This window comes from Fundulus heteroclitus, chromosome 20, assembly GCF_011125445.2.
Source record: "Fundulus heteroclitus isolate FHET01 chromosome 20, MU-UCD_Fhet_4.1, whole genome shotgun sequence".
Taxonomy (NCBI): Eukaryota; Metazoa; Chordata; class Actinopteri; order Cyprinodontiformes; family Fundulidae; genus Fundulus; species Fundulus heteroclitus.
The window spans coordinates 23,549,730-23,566,290 of NC_046380.1; the positions used below are offsets into that span (position 1 = coordinate 23,549,730).

At 43.1% G+C, this 16,561-nt stretch overlaps 1 protein-coding gene across 1 annotated transcript; it reads right to left on the reverse strand.

The window, feature by feature from the left end:
- Positions 1-216: 216 nt before the first annotated feature.
- Positions 217-15,725, reverse strand: usp4 (ubiquitin specific peptidase 4 (proto-oncogene)). Its single transcript, XM_036151555.1, has 22 exons — positions 15,415-15,725; positions 14,074-14,201; positions 13,847-13,977; positions 13,615-13,741; positions 13,380-13,525; positions 11,956-12,017; positions 11,654-11,800; positions 9,075-9,192; positions 8,793-8,966; positions 8,516-8,674; positions 7,368-7,592; positions 5,949-6,032; positions 5,773-5,867; positions 5,495-5,677; positions 5,185-5,420; positions 4,909-5,100; positions 4,744-4,814; positions 4,508-4,623; positions 4,261-4,410; positions 2,215-2,318; positions 1,592-1,680; positions 217-1,464 (listed from the first exon to the last, which is right to left on the reverse strand). Exons 1-22 carry the CDS (start codon positions 15,708-15,710, stop codon positions 1,342-1,344), a joined length of 3,156 nt encoding a protein of 1,051 aa, XP_036007448.1. The 5' UTR covers positions 15,711-15,725; the 3' UTR covers positions 217-1,341.
- Positions 15,726-16,561: the final 836 nt, after the last annotated feature.

Here is a 16,561-nt window from a genome sequence, read left to right on the forward strand (position 1 = left end):
TCCTTTTATAGAATGTATTCCATCCTCTTCGTTATAATTTTTAAGACACTTTAAACTGCATTCACTTTGTGCCAGTAATGACAAGAAAGTCTTTCCACACCAGAGAAACCAGCGTTTTTAGACCCAGAGGAGGAAAATTGCTCGGGTTTTTCCACCGAATGCACCAATTCCCCCCACCCACACACACAGTGGGCGACAGAAGTCCACGAATAAAACTACTTTTATACCAGTTTATTTCTTTCACTCGGTGTGCTTTGAAACATCAAAGAACAGGCATTTCAGTAGAGCTGCATGAATGCACATGACTAAAGAGGACGAGCTATTGCGAGGTGAGCTGGTTCTGATCCAGCAGCAATCAACTGACCCTTAAAAAGACTTAAGTGATTTAGAAAGGGCATGACGGAGCCTGATCCTCGGCCACGCCACGCCTTTCTGACTAAATACACCAGGAGCAGGTAGATTATGTACTCGTGAAGATTTCAAAGTGCCTCCTTCTCGTCAGGTTTGCAGGAATAAAAAGGCCGCTTATTTCTTTTAGATTATAAAAAAAAAAAAAAGAAAACTCGTAGGAGGGTGGGAATCTTCTCGTTAACGGGCCCAAGAGACAGCAAAGATCAAGCTGTGCTTTATTTAAAAAAAAAAAAAGAAAAGAAAGAAAAACAGAAAAACAAGAGCAAGGCCGACTCGCTTCAACTTGTCAAGTCCAATGTCAAAAAAAAAAAAACAAACAAAAAAAAAAAAAAAAATCAACCTTGATGCATCAGAGCTGCCACCGCTACGCTGAAGCAGCGGTGAAATCCACCAATCAGGACGCAGCACAGGTTCTCCCGTGGTTATTACTCTGTGCGCACATCACACACTAATAAACTTGCATTTACATCAACACAGCGAGAATTTCAACAACACATACGGGCACCGCGCCAGTACCCTGCTAACGTCCGCGTCGTCTCTTCATAAATACCTAGAATCGCTTTGGTTGAAACAATATGAGGATTTGGCTTTATTTTTTTAATTCTTTTAAATAATTCAATGATTTCGTGGGCGACAGAAGAATTTGCGGGGCACTTCTAACAGTCTGCTCCTCCGGCGAGAGCTTGTACTTATCCGCGTTCCTCCTACGTCCCAGACTAGTACGCTACGATCACCTGCTGCGGGAGGGAAGCCTCTCGGTTTTTCGGCCGTTCGTTGGAGACGAAAACAGACGAGATTCAAATAAACGAGAGGAACGAAGGGGGATAATGAGTCTGTGGAGTCCTCTACCACTAATGAAGCACTGAGTCTCTAATCAGCAAGTTTTTTTGTCGTTTTTTTATCCAGGATGTGTTCATTAGTCAAGGCTCCTCAGTTTGTGTCCATGTGGTCGTCGGCCGCCTCGGTGGCTCCTCCCAGCGAGGCCGACGGCTCGGGTTTGGGGGGGCTTTCCTCGTCTCTGCGCTGATAGAAGAGCACGTAGGCTGCTTTAGTCTGCAACGAGACGACGGGGTTAGGGTTACGCTACGACAAGGACACCGGACACGGCAGACGGTAAGCTGAGAAGACAAAAGAGTCATTCTTTTAGTGCATAAAGCAATCATTAAAGAGTCAGACTCACCACAATTTGATCTTCTGAGGCAGACGAGACGCTGCTGTCGTCAAAGTAATACCACTTTTCGTCCATTTTATTCTTGCCGTAAGCCGTGTCTGTTTCAGGACACAGAGGGCGTTAGCAAACCACCATTCAGGCTCTTTATTTTAGCCAGAAAGAGCTGATCTGATCACACAGACACCGTAAGGCTATTAAGACACATTAAAAGGAGGAATACGTCATAATGACACCTAGTGGCTCAAATTGGTACAACAGCCTGCCAATGACAATCTAATGTGCCGTTTCTAAACGATGTGTTGCTGTTGTAAAGTTTTACTTCCACAGGACAGGTCTATAATGTTGTATTCTGCTCTATTTCTGGTCCGCTTCGCTTACTGGCTTCTGTGTTTGCAGGCTGCTGCTCTTTTGCAAAGAAAAAATACTAAATACTCTGTTTTGAGAACTAATTTTCTTACTTTAGGTTGATTTGGCAGTAAATTTCTTACTTACTGCACCTTTCGGTATGTGTTGGACCCAAGTGTGAATTTTGACTCATGGTTTGGTAACGACTGAATTAGAAATACTTTTCAACAACGTCTTATGGTAACAAGGTGTGGATTAAAATCAGTAGGGGAAATACATTGACTCACAGTGACCGCCTCCCATTCCTCCATAGTGGTTAGAAACAGCAATGAGGTCGTAGACGTAAGGCCCGGCTTTTGGGTCGCAGACAAACTCCGACACGTTTAGGTCCCTGTCGACAGACAATCGGTTTGTCGATTTAGGCCGAGAAAAACAACGCTTTTGAAAATTGCGCAACTCCTTTTTTAACCCAAACATCAGCAACACGAGTTTCCAAACAGAAGTCGGCATGTGATTTTGTAGCTGGGAAGGCTGCACAATCCTGAGGCCACTTCTCCATTTTACACACACACACACACACACACACACACACACACACACACACACACACACACACACACACATCTTGCCTCTAATGACAAACAAATAGATTCGCACAGAGGTAAAACTCATTATTTACAAATTAAAAAACAAGGAACTAAAGGTTTTCTCATTCTTTGACGTCTGATCTAAGGTCTCCAAGACAAGTGAGCGAGTTCACATTCAGCATTTCTTCCTTCACATATGTGTTTTTTTTTTGTTCCAGTTTAAAACAATCCTGTCCTGCAGGAGTTTCAGCGTTATGGTTCACATTTAAAAACTTGTATACACTGCTCAAAATATCAAAAGGAAGACAGAAAGCACTTCAGATCTTAATTGGAAAAAACAAATCCTGCTGGATGTCGGTACTGATATTGAAATGGGTAAATCGGTTAGGAACACATCGTTTGGTCCCGCTGAGCGCTGGATCCGAAGTCACAGAGGAAGTGAAACTGAAAAGCTCCTGGACGGTCCGAGGTGGAACCTGGGGAACCTAAACATGATGCCTCAGAGATGTTCTGTTGGATTCAAGTCAGGGTAGCAGAGGTTGGTCAATGGTATCAATTCCTCCGTCCTCCAGGAACTGCCTTCATACCCATGCCACATGAGGCCGGACGTTATCATGCACCAGGAGGAACCCTGGACCCACTACAGCAGTGAAGGCTCTAACGATGGGTCTAAGGCAGGGGTGTCCAAACATTTTGCCATGGGGGCCAATAATGTAATGTAGAAAGAACTCAGGGGCCAGAAAATTAAAACCCTTTTTTTTTTTTTATCAAAATGTCAAAAAACTGTTTTTTCTTCTTTTTTTTTTACTGGCTCAACAATAAACTACAAACAAAAAATACTTTAATGAAACAAGTATATTGTTTTAGATTTGAAACAAAACAAGATTCTTGCAGGTTCGCCCAGCAAACAGTATCCTAAATCATTTGGGTTGATCATCTTTTTCTTTTCCTTTTGTGTCTTTTCAGCAACGAGAACAGGGCTGGGCTCACTCCTGCTTTACTTTGCCGAGTTAAATAAATGGGTGCACCCAAGTCTGCCTATTGGAAAAAAGTTTGTCTTTTTTCCAATAGGCATTTACTGTCAACTTAAATTCAAAGCAAAAATATGTCTGAAAAAAAGACAAAAATATATTTGCACCTTACATTTTCCCTTTTAAGAAGATTTTAATTTGTGTCTTTTTTTTTTTTTTTGAAAGGCCTCATATCAGTGAAAATTGCCCAGTTTTTTTTTTAAAAGTGCATCGCCTCAACCATCTGAGCTGGCAAAACCTAATTTAGGCCATTCTTCAATTGTGATTGAGGGCCACCCAAAATCATTCAGAGGGCCACAATTGGCCCCAGGGCTGGACTTTGGACACCCCTGGTCTAAGAGTTTCATCCTGACACCTGATGGCAGTCAGGTGCCATAATGTATCCACTACAGGTCCGTACGTCCCTCCATGGAGATGCCTGGCCAGACCAACACTGACCCACCACCAAACCCATCCTGCTGAACAACGTATAAAACGGTAATATCAGATAATACCCATGAGTGTGCTTGTAATGATTTAGTATCAGACTGGAGGAATTCATTGATTTTGGTTCTTGTGAGGAATTCATTGATTATAACCTTTTTTTGTTGGTTGTTCTGTGCTGGAAGCTTAAAAACAGTTTGGGTTTGGCTGCCTTGCAGTGTCAAACACATGCGGTCATTTGTTTTTAAGTTATAGTTCAACCTATTTTTAATGATCGTATTTAGTTTTATACCTGATGGGAAAGTCCACCAGTGTGTCAAGCTTGTCTCTCCAGCATCGGTTGTAGGAGAAACGCTTCAGGTGGACGACCAGAATGCGGGGCAGCGACCACAAGTCGAACTTCTTTGTTGCCTGTTGATGTTTTTTACACGTTGGACAATACCTGCATTTAACAAAAAATAGTAATTTAGTTATTAATATACAGTGGTACAAATGTAACTTTCACATTGTATTAACTGAAAAAAAATAACAATCTTTACCAAGGATCATGTTCTCCCAGCGTCTCCATCGTGGTAAAAAGCTCGATGCATTCCTGCAGAGCCACGGTGGTTTTCTTTTTCTGAGGCTGCAGCATGCTCTCGTGCTTCTCATAGGCCTTCAACACATATTTGCATAAATATCAGTGAGTTTGCATGTGGTGTGTTGGAGCGCATTGCTGAAATATAAAATAAGAAAGATGGAAAAAAATAAATAAAATAAAATCGGGCCCCCTGACCTCTGCTTCCTGCTCATCATAAAACTGTTTCTTCGACTCTGTGTCCCAGTCGATCGCCACGGTAGAATGAGCTGCAGTGGAAAAAAAATTGTTTGGCACCAAGTGGTTTAAAAAAAATGAAAACAACTTATTCAAATTACATTCAAAAAAAATAGGAGCACTGACGGTTGAGTTTGAGGACGTTTCCGTTGCAAGGCAGCGGGCTGATGTTCACCGTTCCGTAGGAGTTGACGATGCTGAAGGTGAAGAGCTTCGCCGCGTCTCCTTTGGAGCCGTTTTCCAGGTCTACGCTCTCCTCCTCTTCCTCAGACTGCCCGTTCTCTGGCTCAGGACTCCCCTGGTGATCCATGGCCTCCTCTTCACACCAAACAATGAACAGCTTATTGTGAGAATGCGGTTTTTTCCCCCGATCATACCGCCATAACTACAACTACTAGCTACCGTCGCAGAGCCCGTTAGCCTCGTTGCCGGTTCCTGAGTGGTTGCTGCCGTTGCTGGAGCTGGCGCTGCACGAGGCGCCGTCCGACCGGGGGCTGCCGCAGGCGCCCAGGCTGGCGTTGGCGGTAGACGACGTGGAACATTCAGGAGCCTGACTGCAGCTGGATAGAGTGGCAGAGGCTGACGCTCTGCTTTCACTGTTAGCACTGTGCTGCTGCTGCTGCTGCTTTACGTAGCGTCTGCAGACAGAAAGCAGCAATCATGACTACAGAGTCCGTTTTAATCTACATATACTCATCCGGTCGCTCCTTACCCGATCCTTTCCAGGATCCTGTCGTAAAGAATGTCGGCTAACAGGTTATGTCTGGGCACGGAGATGAGTAAAGGCTGGCCGAACAGCAGGGTGCTAGAGGAGCCGCCGACGTGTTTGGAGTGGCGCTCCCTGAAGTAGACGGGCAGGTTCATCCTCTCGCTGTCCTCCTCCTGGACCTCGTATCTGCAAAGGCCGTACACGCGCCGGGTTCAAGACCAAAACCTAATCACAAAGCGTCTGGTGGGGGGGGGGTCGACTTTCGGGGACACGAGACTTACACAAAAATGTCGTCTTTGTCCATGATTTGGGTGAGGGCGTCATCCCGCCTGTAAATCTTGTGGAACCTGTGATTGTAAACGTCTGCGACCACCATCTGCAAAACACGAGAGGGTTGTGGGTCGTGAGCGCCGACCGAAGCCCAAATGAAGCCATTAACAACGGGAGGAAATCGGACCTTTTCGGGAGGAATCCCGCAGAGTCTGGACAAGGCGCTGCAGAGGTCCATCACTGGCCCCAGCTTGGGGACCACCACTCGGTACTGCCAAGGAAGAACAGCGCAGAGGGAAAGGTTTCATTAAATACGTTAAAAATGTCTGTAGGACGTTGAAAAAGTATTCAAACCCCTTCAACTTTTCCACTTCAGTGTGTTGTGTTGGGGATTTGTGCGGTTAGTGCGAGGAAAACGAGCTTTCCAAACTATCTTCTACAGATAAACATCCTAAAAGGGCAGCGTTTATCTGCGCTCCGTCTTTTCAGGACCACCTGGCACTGAAATTACGTCCGCATGCCGCCTGGGATCCGTCTCTACCGGCTTTACACATTAAGAGGCTGATTTTCTGCCTGGACTTTTTCCACCTATTTTGAAGTCTGTCTCCAGATTCTGGGCTGGACGGTCTTCTGTCAAATCAGCCTTTGAGTTAAACTGATTGCTGGTAGCCCTGGCTTCATCCTGCTGGAAGATAAAACAACCTCCACCTCAGTATCAAGTTATTTTAGCCTCAAACAGCTTTTCTTTCACGACTGGCCTGCATTTTTCTACCTTTAAGTCACCAGGAAGTCCCACTGAAATAAAATAAAAATGTCTTTAACAAGGTAGAAGAAGAGGAGATAGAAGGCACACGAACCAGTAATATCCAAAAAGAGATGTTTAACGAACAATAAGCTCAGCAGAATGACACACCCATTTGAACACAATGACCTCTCTAGAAAGACGTTTTTTCCTTGGTCTTCATGATGCGCCGTCTTCGCCTCATCTTGTCTGACAAACCTCTGAAGCTTTCACACAATATCTGTATTTATACAGACATTTAGTTACACATAGTAGACTATTCTTTGCACCCAATTCGAGAGTTTCAGAGTAAAAGGGACTGAATAGGATGAGCAATTATCAGACTTCTCATTGAGATAAAAGCAAAAAGGTTGAATTCTAATTAAATCGAGACGATAAACTCTGATCAGGTCTGCAGACTCCAAAAAACCGGCCGTATGGGGGATTGTTGCCTTTGCTGTTTAAACTAGTTTTCCAAAACTGTTTTTGTAAGAGAAATATTTAGATTTTTAACATTCTTTCCATCTTTAAATATGATTTAACGCCATTATTCTTTGCCGTTTTGCTGTGCATTTTAAAAGAAGAATGTAATTGGGTTTTGTTATTGCAGAAATTGCCACAGACTCTGCCAGAATTTCCAGTCCGTGTGTCATTTCCCTTTTACTTCACGTTGGGCCATCACAAACAACCTGCAGACTGAAGTTTGTGGAAGTACTGTGAGCAAATGTGAAAACAAACGAGTGCAGAAAGTACTGAGAACCAGCCAAACAGTTTGGGTTCTGATCCGTCTTCCTAATGAAAGCTGAAGCCTGGGTCTGACATTACCTGAGTGGGTCTTGACTGAGGGTCTGATCGGACCAGAAACACCTCCATGGTGCGGTCCTTCTTCATGGGGAGAGGCAGCGTGAGGTAGCAGAACGGATCAAAGGTCACAGACACTTTGGAGCACTCCGGACACACCAGTGTGGATTTAAAGAGGCCGTGAAAAATGTCGACTATGACGGAGTCGTTGCGCAAGCGGTGGTTTGTCCAGGCTTCCTTGGCAACAATCTGTAAATCAAACAACCCAAGGTGAAAGACTTCATTGTACGCAACTTTAAGACTGTAGCAAAACTATAATTAAATACATTACTGTTAAATGTCATTGAAATGCAACATGTGTTGAGATTACTTTATGAAATAATGTATGAACATTGCCTGAATCCACACTAAATGCATGTAACTTTACCAAAAAGGCAGTTAGAGGCACAAATTGTGTGGAATTAGCTACTTATTTTAGTGCAACAGTTTCAGAAAAAAAAAAGAAAGACCAGATTAAAAACTGTATTGTAATCCAGGGTGGAATCATTGCGTTTGCAATGTGAAAACGGAGCAGGTCTCCTCTCTTCCCTCTTTGCTCTGACTGCATGCAGGTCTTTCAGAACGAGGCAGCAGCAGCTTCATGTGCCTGTGAGACCGCGCTGAGGGAAGTAGGGAGAGACTCACGCAGCTCTAGCAGCTGAGAGAGAGATTGCTGCTTTCTCGTGAAGTCGCTAAAATTGCCGAAAAGACAGAAATGTCACTAGATTTGTTTCTAGTTGCCATTTGGGGTCAGAAAAGTCCCTGAATCTAGCCACAGAGTCACAATGTTTGCAACGCTGATCTCTCGTCTCCAGTTTTCTTTCACTACAGAGAGCAGTGCAGCTCATAAGCTTCAGACACTAGCAGCTTCGCAGCGAGACAGGAACCGGCGTAGATTTTAACATTTTGTGATATTTAAATTCATTTTAAACTGATTATAATTAGAATATATGTGTAAATATGCAGTATGCCATATTGTATGCTTTACATTGTTTTAACAAATACTTAGATTCATTCTGAAGGTGTGGCGGCTTTTATTTTGGTGTGGCTGTGCGCCATGAGGAATTACATGTAGCAGAAACCCTGTAGCCTCAAATGCTGCTTTGACGATGTTTTAAAAGCATGCTGCCTACGTCATCTGGACGACCCTCTGCGTCCCTCAGGGCCAGGTAAGGCTTCTTCTTGACACGGTTCAGATCTTCATGGAGCCCGTCCAGCAGGAAGGCCAACAGCTCCTGAGAGTCCTGCTGCTGGTAGCCTGAGAACTGCGGCGCGAAGCGTCCCACCTGGGTCTGGAGACCAACGGGCACACGTTACTCCTCTTCCTCCTCCTCCTCCTCACCCGCCTTTCATTTCACAGCTTTCACACCAACAGGACTGTTCTCAGATTATGTCTGAAGCAAAACTGACTTTGAAGGTGCGCGGGGCCACGTAGCTGCTGCGGCTCATCCACATCTGCTTCACCAGGTCGGCGTAAGCCTCGGCGATCTCGCCCCTCATTCCCAGAGGATTCTCGCGGTTGATCTCTGCTTCGTACTGATCCGTGAGGAAGTACTCTGTGAGTGGAGACACATTGCTCAAGCACTGGAGGAAGAGGAACGAGAGAGTGGATTATGTAAAGTGAATAAACATTTCTCCTCCTGTAAGCTGCAGACCTTTGAAGGCGTTTCGTGTCGGTTTGCTTTCTTTTACCTGGAGAGCAGAGTTCATGAAGCACGTGTTGCCCAGGTTGCTGAGACCACACAGGCCAGGCTGCGACTGCGACTCTCTGTAGTTGTAGGACGAGCTGTATGAGTTGTAGCCCCCATATCTGTGGAGAGAGGCCATTTGTTACTGCTGCTGGACTGAATTTTCCAGATCACCCATCAAAGCTCGGGGAAAAAAAGTCAGAATTCTGACTTTAATCTCAGAATTCTGAGAAAAAAGTCAGAATTGAATAGACTTTTTTTTTTTTTTTTAATGGCCCTAATCCTCTTCCGTAGAGCTCTACTGCATGGAAGCAGAGTGAAATAATTTGGGTTGGAGAGATTGTTTTAATTCAACCCTTTAAATATTTCCCTAGTTGGGTTTTATGAGCAGAATGTTTCACAAATCGTGAAAACAGTGAGTTGGCTTTTTTTAACGTGGAAAAGGTCTATTTCAATCTTAATTCTAATTTAAATCAACTGTTAAAGATCTAAGGCGGACTTTAAAAATACAGATTTTAGATTCAAGTGTAATTCGTATTCTGTGCTACATTTATTCGGTTAGTAAAAATAATAAGGAAAAACAACACTTTCACACCGTTGCTTCTGAACTAGGCCCATCTTAAGAGCCTTAGGTCCAATTTAAAATCCAAAACGGAGTGAAACTGCCTTTTTTGTGTTGGAAGGATCAAAATAAACAAAAACAATCTGAATTTAATAAATCTCAAGCTGTGATTGGGCAAAGCACAAAACATTTTAAATATTGATCAGTGTTGCCCCATCCTACCTCTCTGAGCGCCTCCACTCTTCTCTCCATTTTAAAAATCACTTCTTAAACCTCATCTCATGGCTCTGGCCTTTGACACAACGTGATTTTTTACTCCATTGTTTTGCCCGTTTCTTGTGTATTGCATGATTACTCCTACCCCTTTTTTATATATGAGCCATTATTCTTGTGTCTATTAATACAAGTATAGCACTTTTGTCCTGTATGGCGTTTTAAAGCCCTTTAGAAATAAAGCTGGTTTGGACTGGCCAATGGAATAATTTCTTTTACCCAGACTTATTTAGAACTAGAAAAGGCTAAAAGCGAATTGAATAATTTCCCAGACTGTGTTGGAACCCTGAAACACATACAGGCCACAGGTCCATTTCGATAAATTAAAATATCTCCTTGCAGAGGCTATTAATATCCGCCTGCTGGACGGCAGGCAGGTCAGCAGTCCTCTCTACGGTTATGTAAGGCAGGGGTTCCCAAACTTTCCAGCCTGCGACCCCCAAAGTAACAGTGCCAGAGACTGGTGACCCCATTATGGCAAGTGGTGATTGTTTTTTTCTTTTTTCTTTGGAAAATTACAAGAATAAAGTAATATTTTGGTAAGAACTCTTACAAAGTGCAGCCTTCCCCCTGCATTATAACGAGTAATTTTGTACAGTTATACAAAACTGCCAAGGAAACAAGAAACACCAGGCAGGCGCCGAGCAGAGGAGGGCGCACCGCTACAGCAAAACGCTAAACCTTCAGAATGAAGGTTTTTAAAAAATATGTGAAAACAATGTAAAGTATATGAGATATATATACACACACTATATTATGTATAGCCTATATTTGTGCACTTAAACTAACCATAATCAGAGTTTGAAATGAATTTAAATATGAAAAGAGATTGAAATGAATTTAAATATAAAAAAAAGTTAAAATATAGTTGTTTTTTAAACCAACATCACCTGCTACTTCCTGTATCAACAACTTTTAGCGACTTGTTTAAATGGCGACTTTACCGAAAGCACTAGACGTTCTGGAATCTACAAACAAATATGTAAATTAGATGACGACCCAAGCTTTAGCAGCATTACTTCTAAATGGCAAATTTAACACAATCTATCCATGAAAGGAGCTACAGTGCCAAAAATAAATGATGTATATTTTAACACAAACCCATATAAACAGGTTTAAAGCAAAAATCACATTAATAAACAAGATAAGATAGGAAACAAATGTATTTAGTGCCAATATCCATCAGAAGATCATAAAGACCCCATTCCTGTTTTTATTTAGTGCATTGATAAAATCAGGCAACCCCTAAAAAAAATCTGTAAAGTAGCCTGGGACAATTTTTTCCACAATTCAATAAAAGTTTGTTGTCTTCAGGGCATTAGCGTATCCTGTCTAATTTCTCAGGATCTCTATGATAAAAAAAAAAAAAAAAAAGTGTTTCCAGCAAACTCTGCAGGAAAGCAATAATGCGTTCCCTTGGAAAGCAGCTAAGCGGATTATAAATATTAGACTTTAAGAGTAAACTCACCACTTGGGCAACTGGGGAAAATAAAACACTTTTTTCACAAATGCAAAAAGGTTTTCTCACTAAACTTTTGCTTCCGCAGTTATATTTAATTATTTTAAATTCAATGGTAGAGCTCTTGGCTCAAAGGAGGAACCACCTGCTTTCGTGTAAAATGCATTACCTGGCTGTTCTATGCATAAATAGGACCCCCCCCCCCCCTCATCACACACACAATGTTGAAACAACTAATTACATGCAAGAGAAGAAAATGAGAGGAAAGACATGAGAACAGATTTCTTGCCTGTTGCTAGATGAAGTGCTGTTATTGAGAGCGTATCCAGGGCTACTGCTGCTGTCGCCATTGGTAACTGTAGGCGATGCGCTAGCTGATGAGTTTGAGGAGAGTTTCGGGGAGGTAGTAAAATTCCTGGAGGGAGTGGCACTGGACCTGGAGAGAGCAGAAGCACTTTTCAGAGAGTACTCTGAATCCACTACGTACAATAATAATAATACTAATAACAACAACAATAACAACAACAACTATTTACAAGACAAAAAAAAAAATCCTTGACCATTTTATATTTAAAGTAGCGTTTTGCTTACTTGGGATGCGAGGGTTGTCTGGGCCACGTGCCGTCCTCGTTCTTGCGTTCGATCACAAGAACCTGAGGGAAAATGAGCAGAATAAAAGCCCAGCTTGGTAAATTTATATCTACTTCATAGCTATTACGTCTCAGGTTAAAAGCTAACCATAAATATGTTCGCTGCTGCAAAGTCATTGTTAGGTGCCGGAGGGGTTTCTCAAACGATGTATAGCGCATTGTGTAAAAATGTTCAGTTTTAATCTATACTTATTTAAACAGATTTGATCATGCCTTAATTTTAGCCTTTCACTGCGATCATGTCAACACATTAGCTAACCATCAGCCATATCTACAGGGACATCTCAATAAAGTAGAATATCATAAAAAAAAAAAAATAAAAAAAATCCATCCACAGAGAGGAAGCCAAGACCAGAGCTACAACTGTAGCAATCCTGGTGTAAAGCCAGGAACAGATGCATTTTATCAAGGCAAACGATAAAAAAAAAAAGAACTGGACTGTCGCTCCGTGGTCCAAAGTCATCTGTTCAGACAAAAGTCAATTTTGTTCCCTTATCAAGATCAATATTCCTCTGAAGGAAGAGTAGAAAGCCACAAATTCAATTTCTTTGACGTCCAGTATGGTGAAGTTTCTGCAGTCAGTGACAATCTTCGGTCTTACTGAGCTTTGACTCTCCAGCATAATACGGCTTGTTGTCAAGAGGAAGATGAGACACCAGAGCCAGCAATGCAGATGACCTGATGGTCACCACCAAAGCAACCTGGGCTTCCAACACACCTCAGCAGAACCACAGGCTGCTTGCTGCTACACTACGCTGAGGGGATGCAACATAATGCAAAAGGAGCCCCAACCAAGCACTGGGTACATGGACATTACTTTGTAGCAGGCCAAGAGTTTGGTGATAAAATAACAGTTTCTAATCATTTCTGAGAACTTTCATTTTTGCTTTGTTAGGTGTAAACCACAATCATAAAAATCATCAGAAATAAACACCTGATATCTTGGCTCATCACTCTGCGTGATGATTATTAATTGTTTCATAGAAAGCATGAAATTTGTTTCATTTGAGCTTCCAAAACAAATCAAAGTTCGCTGATTGTTTTTGTAGATTTAGTTTTTTATTCTGAAAGACGCTTCTCTAGCCTCCACCAAATTCATCATTCATTTAAGTAGAAAGTGAAGCAACATTTGCAATATTGCACCAACCAATCACAAGATAAGATCCATCATTAGGGAGAAGACAAACTAACCTTCCTGTGGGGCTAATGTGCAGCTCTGCATTAGGCAGAGCGATGCTCCTGTTTTTTAATGCAACGCTTTGAATGAATTATGTAGGTACACAGACCTCAGAACATCCCAACACGCTGCCGTGTTTGCACTCCAAGTTCTGTCGGTGTAATCGAAATACCAAAAGTCTGAACTACCTGCCCCTGGAAAAGACCGGCATCCTGCACAGTGCTGTCTGGCTTGTTCAGCTGCTCGTAGGTGTTGCTCATGTATTTGTTCCAGAGCCGGGTCTCCTTCTCTGAAGGGATCTCGAACAACCTCCTCATCTCCTTCTCTATAGTGTCTGGGAACAGAAGGACCACAATGTGAAAAACGAGCACACAAACCTTAAAGTGCCTCTGGTTCGTACGGAAATCCGGACCCGCTTCATACCTATGGTGTCAGCTTTACTGAAATAGCGCGTGATGACATTTTCCATGTTGTCATTCTCACACAGATTGAGTTCAAGCAGATAGACTTCCACCTTACAGTGCTTCACAAACATGCCATGTTCAACCACCTAGAGGATAAGGACAACATTATAGGAAAGCGCAGACAATAGCTTGCCATAAATCAAAATGGCATGCAATCAAAAAAAAAAAAAAAAAAAAAAAAGGAGTTGTACCTTCCTGACAATGGGTCTCTGGCCCTCCAGGCAGCTATACCAGCTGACAAGCTTATTCCACGCCTCAGTGGGTACGAGGACATAGTCCAGCTCATCTATAAGGTGCTCTTTCAGGGCCTGAGTCTCCTGGTCTTTAAGATTAAAAAGAAAAGCATTCGCTTTAAGAAACACAAGTGTTTTTTTCCTAGAAATTAATAACCTGAGAATACAGATTTCTCCAATTTTACCTGAGAACAGCCCAGAGTTATCAATTGGTCCTGGATAGAGGCTGCGTTCCCCAACATTGTACATATCCCAGCTGTCAAATCCCACGTACTTCTTCCACTGTTTGAACCACCGACTGTCTATAAGATACCTAAAAACGACATCGGTTCAAAGTTAGAAGCCAACCAGTCCGAGGGAAGCCCGTTTCTCTCGTCTTTTAGAAAAAAAGGGTAAGAAGTGACAAAGGGGGAGGTTAATAAGAAACGCGCACAAAGCCTTATACCTTCACAGAACATTACGCAACACCAAACCACCTTGGCATTTGCAGATATAGTAACGGCAAGCTAGTTCCGAGCTAATCTCGTCTAAAGCGTCTCCTTTAGTTAACAGGCTTGAGTTGGAAGCGTTGAGCAGTCATTCGGCACTACCAGCTTTGCTCTTCGATGCAAACCAGGCTTTGCCAGACTATGAGAAGGAGACGCAGAACCACGTGACACCAAAAATAATACTTAGTTTTATAGAGAACTGTAAATAAATGTCTGTTCTCATTACAGCGCTTGTTGACTATCTACAGCGACCAGTCATGTCTTCAGTTCTAGGATATCATCTAAACCAGAGGTCTCAAACTGCAATCGTTGAGGGCCAGGGTGTCCTGAAACTTCTCGATGTGTCCTTTGCCCTCCACCCCTGAATCAAATGGCTAAACCGCCTCACTAGCATGCAGCCAAGCTCTGCTGTGGGACTCAGCTGTGTTGAAGGAGAGACTTATCTAAAAGCTGCAGGACACCGGCCCCCCAGGACTGGAGTTTGAGACCTCTGATCCGAACTAACGCAAAGTAAATAACTGCTTTTCTGTCCATTTCCCATTTTACCGTGCATTAAAAGGAGTTTGTACCGAGTATGATCTAGTCTGTACTTGTCAGCCCGGTCCGTTTCTCAAGATCTTGAACTGCATTGCCAAAATGACGATGAATAAAAACTATGATCTCTTGTCAGAAAGCCGGTTTGACTGGACGAAAGCCCTGTCAGATAAACACGGGGCCTGCTAGCTATCCCAAAACAGTTAGCTTCTCCCAACTTATGAAACGGGCGTTACGGTTATTTCTCTGTACGTAAAGTTTGTCTGGGTGAACGTCTGGTCTTTTATAAACCAACGTTTGTGTTCGTGGTCTTCAACCACAACAGTCGGACCGATTAGCTGTTAGCATGCTACCCTCTGTGTCATTAGCTTGCCATTAGCGCAACAGCTTTCGGTTTGGGGGCTTTCGTCGCTGCTCGTTAGCTTTAGCATGTTAGCACTTCCTGTTTCATGCTAGCTAGCCCCTGACTAAGACAAACAACGTTTGAATGTCGCCGGTCCTTACCATTCGTCGCCCTTTTTTAAAGTCGTCTTCAAAAGTGACCCGATAGTCTGTTTTTGGTTTTCTATGGATGGGGTCGGCATTTGTGCGGCTACCGGCTCTGAGTCGGAGTCCGCCGCGCCGCCCGACTCAGGTCCGCCTCCCTCGGCCATCATGCAGCCAGTGTACCGGTGTCGTGAACGCGCCGTCACTGACGCGCAGGAGCGAGCGTCTCGCTGCCAGACGCTCTTCCTCTGCGACGCACAGACGCAGCAGGGAACAACACCCCTGACGCCCCAAATATCAAGCCGCTTCGACATGTGGGAAACCACCACGAACACTGCAAAGTGCAGTCATACTTATTGACAGGGTAAGTAAATAGCACAGACTAAATGGTAAAAGTGTGGGATTAAAACGAGGCAAGTTTAGAGTTTGTCCTCGGATTTTAACCTGGAAATCTTGGTAAAATATATGATTTCTCCATTGTTAAATCAATAAAGTTCAATTATTATAAAATAGAAATGAGTCAGAGAGCATCTCCAAACCTCTTGATGGATGCTACTGTTCTACAGTGGACGGACAGTAACTCGCAGCTCGTACCCGGCGCCCCCTGCAGGCGCCACAGGGAACTACAGCCACAGTGAAAGCTCAAACATGTTTCGGTGAAGTCGACCCAGGCCACAGCTAATACATAAATATATACTAACTATATAGACTGCCTCCCCATACACAGAAAGCTACAATGCACTCTGTCTGGATCAGAACTAACCTAGTAGAACTTTGTTAATCTTCCCCACCTGAATATACCGAAGTTGTTTACAAACTCATTTTGTCCAACTTTACTGAGTTTGAGCAAATTGTGTTCTTAACTGACCAGGGTGACAATTGGTGTGAGGTTCTACTCCCGTTCCCCATATGCATTAAGGTGTTTTTTGTTATAATTTCAAAGATGGTACCTGTTGTAACATTTTTTTTTACAAGCTACTGTTACCTTTTCTAGCATCTCAAACCAGCCAGCCCATTCTCCGACATCGGGGCATTTTTCTCCACACCACTGCAGCTCGGTTGGTATTTTCTCTTTTTCAGACCCATTCTCTGTAGACTCCATGGTTGTGAGTGAAAGTCCCAACAGATTCACAGTTGGAATAAACAGACCGGCCCATCTGCTGCT

Excerpts from the sequence above, each read along its gene's own strand:
- usp4 (XM_036151555.1), bottom strand. The coding sequence starts at position 15,710 with ATGTCGAAGCGGCTTGATATTTGGGGCGTCAGGGGTGTTGTTCCCTGC. Across the intron at positions 5,868-5,948 it reads GCGGGATTCCTCCCGAAAAG|ATGGTGGTCGCAGACGTTTA; the intron begins GTCCGATTTCCT and ends CGTGTTTTGCAG. Across the intron at positions 5,421-5,494 it reads AGGATCCTGGAAAGGATCGG|ACGCTACGTAAAGCAGCAGC; the intron begins GTAAGGAGCGAC and ends TTCTGTCTGCAG.